This window comes from Pyrgilauda ruficollis, unplaced genomic scaffold (genome assembly GCF_017590135.1).
Source record: "Pyrgilauda ruficollis isolate IOZ18807 unplaced genomic scaffold, ASM1759013v1 scaffold22, whole genome shotgun sequence".
Lineage (NCBI taxonomy): Eukaryota > Metazoa > Chordata > Aves > Passeriformes > Passeridae > Pyrgilauda > Pyrgilauda ruficollis.
In genome coordinates, this window is record NW_024521428.1 from 6,863,480 (window position 1) to 6,874,717 (window position 11,238).

General features: G+C 37.3%; 1 protein-coding gene across 1 annotated transcript; it reads right to left on the minus strand.

Moving 5' to 3' along the window:
* Positions 1-29: 29 nt before the first annotated feature.
* On the minus strand, positions 30-11,236 carry GTPBP6 (GTP binding protein 6 (putative); the record flags this gene model as incomplete). Its single annotated transcript, XM_041468421.1, has 10 exons — positions 30-738; positions 1,028-1,180; positions 1,491-1,639; positions 2,964-3,172; positions 4,536-4,694; positions 5,129-5,199; positions 5,901-6,031; positions 7,560-7,630; positions 8,057-8,194; positions 10,873-11,236. Coding segments are annotated over 10 exons (1,587 nt in total), but the record flags the coding sequence as incomplete, so codon positions are not given.
* Between the last annotated feature and the right edge of the window lie 2 nt (positions 11,237-11,238).

Sequence of the window (11,238 nt, forward strand, 5' to 3'; positions counted from 1 at the left end):
GATAAATTACTGTAGGCAAGAAAACTGTATGGGTAAAACATGTTCACAGATAACTTTATTTAATGTCTTAATTGATTTTTTTTTCTTCACTGCAATAAGACATCACAGTTGTTTCACTTACGTTCATGCATTCTGCTTGAACACATATTTATCTTCATTATTTATATACAAGCAACAATATTTTCCTCACTAACTTTCATTTTCCAAAGACCATCTGAAATACCTTAATTATAATAAATACTATTTTCTTCTGAAAAAGGCAATAAAAAGCTTTATTTATATGATATAAGAAACTTGGTACTTTTCTGTAGGTTAAGTCAGATGCCATTCCATGTATTTGAGGTCCTCAGCTTATAGCAACAACAGGTTTAACATTAAAAATTTAGTGCTGTCCTGGTACTTGCTGACAAAATTAAGCTCAAAGCTCTTACTGTTTCCACATAGAAGTTTTATGAAAGTGTCCATTTCTAAAATGCGCCAAAAACATCAAGTGTGGAAGAAAAATAAACTATTCAGCAGTGAAACTAACAGGTCGTTCACTTTATTTCATATCCTCTTGAGGAGATCAGTTTCTTCTCCGAGAACAGGATGCAGTTTCATGACATGAAAATCTCACTGTTGGGAAAGAGGTTTTTGTATCTGCCAAAAGCAGAACTGCTGATTATCACCTTCACCCTGGCTGTGCTGTCTTCAGGCATGACCTCTACTTCCTGAACTGTTGCTTCTTTATAGAGCCAACTGTAAATGTAAAAGCATATTAGCATATTAAAAGCATGACACATTGCACAAAATGTGATTCTTTGTCTAGGTCAGAAGGTTCCTATCTAGGTAACACTTTACAAGATTAAATGCTTTGCTTCACTTCTCTAATGGGGCTGTTTTTTGCCAATAGGTCGCAAAACATTGTTAATTATCTCTGTTACTTTTAATGCAGATTAAAATCAGTATGATATGATTTGAAAACTTTCAGACATGAATGATTGTTTCATATTTCTCCAAGTCCTTCACATGATTTAAAATTATTTACCTTAGCTGAGGTCCCTCTAAGTTGATGTTAACTGTTAGAATTTTCTTCCCTGTTGCTGTCAGTATTTTTTTCTCTATTTCTTGTTTCAGTTCTTCTAAACCATGCCCACGCAGAGCAGAAACAGCTAAAGCACTTTCTTCAGTGGGTTTATACCTGAAAGAAAATTAATTGCTAGCACATTTGTTCATGAAGATTAGGTTGGGAAAATATTCCAAGCACGGACAATTTAACTGAGTTACTTTGTACTGACACCTTCTACAGAGGCCACTTCTTGTATGACTCAAGTGATTTCTTTTGTAATTAAAAGATAATTAATTCTTTTTCAGACCATAGTTACATATGTAAAAGACTGAGAAACACCATTAAATGTATTCTGAAGTGTGAGATCTCTTTTCGACACTAAGAATTAAAAAGATTCCAGAACATAAGAAATGTTTAAGTACACTTAACATCTCTTGCTTACCTTTCTATCAAATCCACTTTGTTATGAACTTCTACCATTGAGTCCAATAAGTGGCTAGGAAGATTGAGATTCCTCAGAACTGACAGGACAGTTGCTTTCTGGAGGATGGTTTCTGGATGAGTAATATCTCTCACATGAACTATCAGATCCTAGCAAAGATCAATATATAACACCAGTTACCAGGTTGTAGAGACTGTATACCATTTTGCTAATTTTTTTAAAATACTTTCCTATCCATTTGGTAATACACTGGCATATTAGCAGCGTAAAATTATCTACTAAAACAGTATTAAACTATTGTTTCTTAGACCATGAAAGAAAATCTGCAGCAGCTTAGTGTTCCACCTCTAGTGAGTACAAATTGCCTCCCACAAACCTGAAGCAAATGTTGTCAGTCAAGCTAGTTACAGAATCAGATTTCAAATAATAAGTGATCCACTTTGTTCAAAGCCAAGGCTTTGTAACAATAAGGCTACAAGAACACTGGAGATTAAAAAGAACGGTCTCTGAAGAAAGCTTTCAGAAGAGTAATGGCTGCAAAACTGTTTCAAAAGCAGAGGGAAAAAAACTCCATGTAACTTGTAATTCTGTTTTTACATTCAAAATACAGAATACTATCCTTACGCTTAGCTCCCAGGATACTATTACTGATGCTTCACTAAAAAGCTTTATACAAAATTTACCAGTTTCAAGTATATATATAATGTTTACCAGGATAAAAACCAAGCAACCAAACTCAACGTTTGCATTCAAATTGTTTCATCATCTTTGCACAAGACATTGCTTTAAATTTTTGAAAAACAATTAGAAGTAAGTGACAAACAGGATGGTTTCAGCCAGGTTTTAAAGCCCTGCTATTACATGGTTAAGTCTAATCTTTAGCAGCATTCTGGCATCTAGCTACCACTGAATTTCATTACCTTTCATAATACAGGGTTTTTGTTTAAATGTCTGTGTGCATGTATGCAGCTTTACACTTTGTTATAGCACAGAAAAACAAACTTTAATGAGAAAATAATTGCTAAAGTACATTTATATTTATTACATGCTGCCTGCATCACATCACAATCACCCACTTGTAGTTCTACAGGCAACCTTAAGTTAAAACCAGGAAATTTCTGATGCTTTAATTCACTTTTAACTCCCAGGAAAGCTAGCCTTGACTCACTTAAATGCACTGTTCAGATATTTTATCAGAAAAATCTGGTTTATCTGGTTTAAGTATCATGTAGACATGTATACTCCAAATAAGCCCTTTCTGAAATCCCTTTGTAGCTGTATGTTCTGCATAAATAAAGTATCAGAAAATTAGTTTATTTGAATATATTTACATCATTATCTCAGGAGTTTACTATAGTCAGCCAGATACTTTGCTAAGAATAGCATGTCAATTAAGCTCCTCTGTTTTGAAGGGGTAAGGATTATCTAAAACAAAATTATTTTATTTCCCAATTGTTATAGTTGACTACTTACTGAGTAAGCCACTTCTTCTAGTGTAGCTGAAAATGACTCAACCAGATTATGTGGAAGATCAGTCAGAAACCCAATGGTGTCAACATAAATAACTGGCATATGTGAGGGCAGATAGCCAGCATGAGCTGTAATATCCAGTGTGGCAAACAGCTGATCTCTGGGTTGAAGTCCTGCTTCTCCAGTCAAGGCTTTGATCAATGTAGTTTTTCCTAATTAAATAAAAAAGGACAGTATTTGAATGGATTGTTCCAAGTAAAATTTAGTTTGCAAGGCTCCGGTGAAATGTATGATGTAACATGTATTTTTACATCTATTTGAGTAGTTTAATTGTAGCTTGTGATCAGTTATCTATATGATAGGAAATCCAAGAGAATCTTACATTTTATAACTTGGAATTGGGTTTAAGGTCACCTATGTAATCACATACTGGTATCTACAGCTGTGCTGTGAAATCACAAGATGATCAAAGACTCATTTCACCTGCAAAGTGACCTACCTACATCTCTCACCTGCAAGACTCTCTGAAGAGCACTACCATGACAGCATTAGGAAGCATGCACTTACACACTCCTCAGTGCTTCTCTTGTCAAATGAAATAATTTACTTGCTAAATAAAAAAAAAATAATCATAATAAAGAGAAGCGCTAATAATATATACCTTATTAGGCTGAGGCCTTTATTGGGCATTTCCTCATGAACATAATACTAGAGACATTTATTTGACTCAATGGATATTTCACATAATTAGTCATTAAATGCTCAGTATATAGCCTAATTAAAGTATTTCAATTATGTGTATGCCAAACTGTTTTATATCTATCTATATATATTTGAATCTTCAGTTGGGAAAGTATGGAAGTATGACATTTAAGAAAAACATACAGTGTAATCCAAATCTTTGAGTGTACAAGTCATAACAAAATTAGTGCAAGATAGGTTTGTTTTTTTTTAAGAAGTTGAATAAGAAAATGAAATTGTCTTAAGATAATCCAACCTGAAAAAAGTATCTAGTCCAAACTCTATTTATGCCTTGAGTAAGAATTCACTTGTATAAGCTAAAAAACCATACCAAACCAAAAAAGGCAGAAAAAACCCTTTTAGCTTTATTTAGATTCTCCTAGGAACACATCTCAGAGTGCTACACATAATCCATGAAAAGCTACAGTGCTCCTTAAGCAGGTTTCTCAGATCAATAGCAAACTCTTAATTGTCTTCCTATGCCTCAAGTCTTCATGGTGATCTAAACATCTGTGTACTTTTCTGTACCCATTCTGATCAAGTAGTAGAGATTCATATAAAGGGAGATTAACAGTGCAGTCTTTAGCACTGTATATAAAATCTTTTTGGCACAACAGGTGCTAGGCATTTCTCCAAAACATGTATTGGAGACTGAAAAAACCAAGCAGCTTAATTTGCTTTCCTAACTACACCCTAACTGACAAATATTTATTACACAATTAAAAAAAACTACGAAGCCTGTACACACACAAATGAGACTCTGGCGAGACTTTTTAATTAAAAATTAGACAATATAAGCTCTTTTGTGTTATGATTTCAGGAGGTTTTGCTTACCACAGTTGGTATAGCCCATTACTGAGACTATCGGGAACTCGCATTTTCTGCGCTGAGTTCTAAGCAAAGCCCTTTTTCTCCTTAGTTTCTCCAGGGCATTCCTAATTTTAAGTTCTCTTTCTTTTAAGACACGACTCTGTGTTTCTAGAAATGTTTCACCTGAAAAACACAAATGAGTAATTGGCAGAATAGTTTACAAGAGAAACTGTATAGCAAGTGGTGTATTTGGAAATCAAGTGAGTTAGCACTAGGGCTTGTGAAGTCCACTAAGCCTAAGTATTCTTGCCTAAAGAAATGAATAAGTAATTATACAACATATGCTAATCACTCTAAAATATTCATGTACACTTATGAAAAATCCCTGTGGCAAGCAAATAGTTCATCCTTCACCACTTACCAAAAAACTTGACCAGTACAGACCCAAACCTTATTATTTAACTTACTTTCCAATAGATTTTTGTACATTTGTTTAATTAGATGCAGAACATGGTTTTCCCTCCTGACCTCCTCCAAATAAAATAAGATGCAACTAAATTTGTTTAAAAGCCATGGAGAAAAAAGTCCTCTAAATCATGACAATATTTAGACTTTACCTGAGCCCATGATGTATCTTGAACCACCTCTCTGCTGATCTCTCTGAGACACCTCATTTTTCAGATTTGACCTGGCAGCAGAGTAACAGTTAATTAGAAGCAATTTTTTTAATCCAGTAATACCAAAATACCTAAAAATTGTGAAGCAGTAGTGTTATTCTGATAGTACATATAAAACCACTAAATGACTGAGTTGTAAATAAAACCTGCTCATGGCAAGAAGCCTGGAGAAAAAAACCCAGATTTTTCTGACTCAACTGTAGCTTGAAAAAGTATACAGCTCTCTTGGTAAATTATAATTGCTATTCTGAAATTTCAGAGAGCCAAATATATCTCTAAAACATCCACATAACTCACACCAACTGCCATGTACACATTTCTATGCCACAGAATGCAGAAATATGGAAAATTTAAATACAAATTAATCTTCCTTGTTTATAGCTTTTCTTATTAAACTCAACAATTTTATATATGGGATATACATATCCAATTCCTACATATTCTTGCAATCCATCTTGTGTCTTAGAAAGAACTGGGACCTTTTAATGAAAAATACATTTTGTAAGAATATTGAACACATTCTGGTTTTGCCTGTCAGCACTGCAGAAGCTTAAAATAATGACATTACAGTAAATAATTCTGTGCTCTAATCAATCACTGAACACCCTGTGTATTTTTTCTTTACAGTAAATATTGCTGGGTTTTGTTACTGTAAAGAAACAGTCACTAAAACATGTGGATATGAGTATGTGATTTGCACAGCCCGAGGTACCTGAGAAGTGGAATTTCAGCCAGTGCTATCTGCAGTTTTGCTTCTTTCGTCCGGGCGTTACAGCGAAAAATGTGAAGTACCACGGTGTATCTGTCAAAGACTTGCACGCCCCAGGCACCTTCTAGTTCTTTCTTTAGCCATGTAAGACAAAAGAATGGAGATGTCTTCTGTCCCCCACAGTATCCCTAGATCAATTCCTACACAGCAAGTACAGTTAATTAGCTGATGGACACTTGAACTCAGAGGATCTCAGGATTCCATTGCAATGGATGGGTAATCATGAGCATGCTAAGTCAAAATTTGGTTGACTAGAAAGAGAGGAGTTAAAGAGAGTTTAGAGAGCAGAACTTTATGTCTAGGCTCATCAAATTCAGTGAGAATCCTTCCACTGCTCTTTATGGATTCTTGAAACAAGTCTTACAGCATATCTCACAATCAACAATGTCAGTGGTTAAATCCTTGTAAAAAAATAATTATGAAACATTGGAATGGGAAAGACTAGGGATAACACAGGAAAAGAAAAAAGATTACTAGAACTTGCAAACAAATAAGAGAGGAATGCAGGAAAATTATTTAATAGCAAGCTTTTAATGAAACACTTAATAAACCCCAAAGCAACCCAAACCCCTCAACCTTGCTCTAATTCAGCAAAAGACACTTAAAATATGCAGTAGTTCCCTTATGACATTTCTAAAATCTAGAATGCTTGTATACATGTTCTCAAATACTTTCTTGAATCAACCCTGTTTAATTTCTCTTAAGATCTATATTCATGAAAAGAAAACAATTTTTAGCAAATCTAGTAATGAAAGAACTCATACTATAAAACAAAGACTTTTCCTAAAAATTAGGAAATTGAAGTGAAACATTTTCAACTTCCCTTTCATCAACAAATGGAAGCACTTGAATAACCATCTGTGAGAAATACTTGTCATCTCTTCATTTTATAATCAGGGAAAGCATTCAAAACCACCAGCAAAGCATTAATATTTGCTTGCAAAGTTTGCATACACTTTACACCCTGAATGATGCTGCAAATACTAAAAACCCAAAAAAGTTTTTATTTTAGTTTGCCCATGAGTATCTGTAGTTCATGTACCAGTTGCTTACAGTGTTAAAATACTGGAGTATGCTGCACCCCTCAAAGCTTCTCTTTAAAGGTTAGGAATGAAAGTTTAAGTATTTGAAACATTCAGCTATAAGCTTACTCTGAATTTACACCTCATATTCAAAATACAATTCGGCATCCACAGCATAGGGAAAAAAATATGCTATCCATTATAAATATAGAAACTTCAGCACATAGCTAATCCAAAATATTGACATTCTTCATAACAAAAGCTGTGTTAACACCATCATTTTGCAAAAAAAACCTTGACTAACATTTTCAACATTTTAAAAAGGGCTAGTGTCAAATGTGGGAGCAGAGTCTATAATAAATTATACTATGCTGCTGGAAAATTTCATGCACAAGCTGGAAACATATATCAACTGGAAAAATGCAATAGGTATTAAGATTCTTTTCAATAAAACTCAGTCCTGGTGCTTCATATATTAACATTTGCAAATTCAGAATCTTAAGTGACCACTTCTCCTAACATCAATAGCTTCCAAACAACACTGATGCAAAGAATATGATTTAATATTATGTTTAATTACCTTTGTTAGTGAAGATATTCTTTCCACATTCAAGAAGACAGCTGTCACATGGGGCAATTTTTTAATCTTTTCTAAAAGATGGATAATGATTGCAAAATAACAGTGTTAAATGTCAATTCTCTTTTTAAAATGCCCAGACTATAAACCATTTTGCACTGAGCAGAATGCTCATAAAACATCAAATGGCACCATGTTCTTTGTTCATAGAGCAGCTGTAATTGCTAATTTAGTACTGTGCCAAGAACAGCATCAGTTTCACTTATGTCAATCACATAAAGTTACAGACTAAGTTGCCTCACACATTTTCAGTGACCAGGGGTTATGTCTATTCTGCATTGCTTTTGTAACTTGAAAATTCTTTCAAGTCTTCCTGCAAACCTGCATGATGGATAAACAAAATTCTCCCTCTCTTCAGCTTTCACACCTATCCTTGAACAGTTTGCCTGTAAAAGTCTTCCATTTAGAGTGACGCAGTGCTGAAAGATCTCATTCCTTACCTGTCAAAACCTGAAAGTTTCCTTTGCCAAAAACAAACTTCTTGTTGGGATTTTTTGTAGGAATAATTATTTTATCTAGAACTGTCCAGTTCTGAAGAGTATCTACAAGAGCAACGGCTTCGGCAATCTGTAATTCAGCTTCAGGAACATAAAAATAACAGAAAAAAGAAATAAATATTACAATGTACCATCATAACTCTGCTCAGATCTCCAATAACTACAGTACATGCATGAACATGGAAAGACTAAGCTACACTGAAATTCTTTTAACTTCTAGCACAAGGATCAAAGTGTCTTAACTCTAATCAGAGTAATTGAACAGTTTGATGCAATTTTATCACAGAAAGCATCTTTCTGACAGTATAAATTATTTCTGTGGTTGTTGGCTTAGGAGAATTTTTAACTGTATTGTCAGGAAAGAAATCACCAGGCTTTTTTCCTCAACAAGTGAAATTAATAACTAGCTGGAAAATCTGTTATTTCAGATAAGCACAAAGGCACACAATTAACACTTTGGCGTTTTGCAGCAATAATTTGGGAATGAATAATATGGCATATCCACCTGCTAATTTCACAGCCACTTATTCATAAAGGACCTAAACTGTTTTGGGACCTGCTAAAACCAGCAGATTTGAATCCCGTATTCTGGTTCATCAACTACTTTTGAGTTTTTAACATCTACACTGCAAAGCAATAATTTTTGAGGACTTTGTGAAATTACAAAGACTACACAGGAATATCAGATCAGCAAGTCTAGTCCTGATATGCCAAAATTTTCCTCTTCAAAACAAATTTGTAAAGTTTCTCTAGACAGTAAAACATTATTTATATACTAATTAGGTTACATTGTATATACTAAATAGGTTACATTGGTCCAAAAGGTAACATATTTTTAAAGATAATAATAATTCACTTTTTCCTCATTATTTTCCTCATGTTTTTTTTTAAATACACAGATTTCCTATTGTATCTGTGGTGCTTCAAAAATCATTCCAAAACATTTGTTCAGACTTCAGGCTCTTCATCTGGAGGGCCTAAATAAATGGAGAGGGATCACTGCTATTTTTCTGTATGTTTGGATAGAAAAATGCCTTCATATTTTAACTACTTTTCAGCTGTAAAATTATGTCACTTACATAAATTCTGGAAAGGTTAAAAACTTTATTCTGCAATGGACAATTTGTTAGAATTAGCAGCACTAATAAAACTAAACAAGATTTAGGTTCATCACATAATAAACTAAAGTAAGTATATACAAACTGTCTCTTGCCACCCAGAAGAATATGGACAGGCTCAAGAAGTGGACCCGTGAAAAACTAGCGAGGCTCAACGAGTGCAAGGTCCTGCATCTGGATCAGGACCAGGATATTGATACAGGCTGGGGGATGGACAGATCACAGCAGCCCTGCCGAGAAGGACTTGGGGGCGTTGGTGGACAAAAAGCTGGACATGACCCAGCACTCTGTGCTTGCAGCCCAGTGAGACAAACATGTCCTGGGCTGCATCCGAGGCAAAGCAGGGCAAGGGAGGGCATTCTGCCGCTCTGCTCTGCTCTGGTGTGACCCCACCTGCAGTGCTGCATCCAGCTCTAGGGTCCCCAGCACAAGGTAGTCATGCACCTGTTGGAGCAGGTCCAGAGGAGTGCTAGAGATGACCAGACAGGTGGAACCTCTCCTATGAGAAAAGGCTGGGAGAGTTGATGTTGTCCAGCTTGGAGAAGGCACCTGGGAAGGCCTTTTTACAGCCTTTTAGTATGAAAAAGGGGTTTATAAGAAAGATGGGGACAGAGGTTTTAGCAGGATCTGGTGCAATAAAACAGGGCAGTGGTTTTAAACCAAGAGATTTGATTTAAATTTGATAAAAAGAAGTTTTTTACAATGAGAGTGGTGAAACACCGGGACAGATTGCCCAGAGAGGTGGTGGTCCTGTAAACATTCCCTGTGAACATTCAAGGCCACATTAGACAGGGCTCTGAACAACCTGGTCCAGTGAAAGATGTCATTGCAGGGGGGTCAGACTAGATGACCTTCAAAGGTTCCCTCCAAGCCAAACCATTCTATGATTCTATACATAAAAAAGTAACTTAGAAGATGCTTTAATCCTTTACATTGCAACCTTCTAATTAGAGAAGTGTTCAAAGAGAAGCATCAAGTTCATAAGGTATCTTAATTGGGTATGATTCATGCTTATACATGAGCTAGTTACGATTTCTGAGAGAAACCTAATAACAGTCCTAAAAAAAGGTCCTTACAGAAGAATTATTGGTGTATCACTAAGTAGCTGCATAAAGCACTTAAGTCCCCAAGAGGATTTATACAGGCCTTCATCTTCACTGCACTGTCTTCTCTGGACAGGAGGGTATTGCTGCTCTCCAGCCAATTTCTGGGCAACCCTAAGGCCAAAGGACTCCAGCCCACCTGGGCAGGCAGCAGGGCTGAGGGCAATTAACATTGTGCTAATAAGGGCGACACCGGACTGCTTCCCTGACCAACCGGCACGGAGGCGTTCTGCTGTCCAAAATACAGTCAGCGTGGTTTGCAAGTCAAAGCACAGACCTGCCAGCACTCACTAACAACTCCTTATGATTAAAAAGTTGTCAAAGAAGGAACGAGGGACCGAGACCTCCCATCCAAGCCTGTCCTTTGCAAGCCGCACGTCGCGGTTTCACCGCTGTATAGCGGGTCCTCTTTACACCAGCGACACAGCCGCAGAATCAACGGGGTTGGAAAAGACCTGAGATCATCGAGTCCAGTCTGTGACCGAACATCACCATGTCGATAGCCCATGGCACCCAGTGCTACTACGTCTTTTCTTGCACACGTCCAGGAACAGTGACTCCACCACGTCCCAGGGCAGTCCATTCCGAACCCCCTGGATGTACAGCTCCCAGCGGCCCGCCCCCCGCAGCCCCGCACCCGTGGTGAGCGGCGACTTCTGCGGGCCCCACTTGACCGCGGGGTGCACGACGGCAACGCGCTGAGCGCCGGGCCCTGGGGCCAGCGGAGACGGGCCCAGCAGCTCCTCCAGGGCCGCCTCATCCTCCTCCTCCTCCTCTTCTTCTTCTTCTTCATCCCCGCCGGCGCCCGCCGCCCCGTTCCAGGGCGCTCCGCCGCCCGTGCCCGGCGGGCGCAGTGAGGCCCGGAGCGGGGCGGCGGCGCTGAGCGGGCGGACGGGCAGCGGGC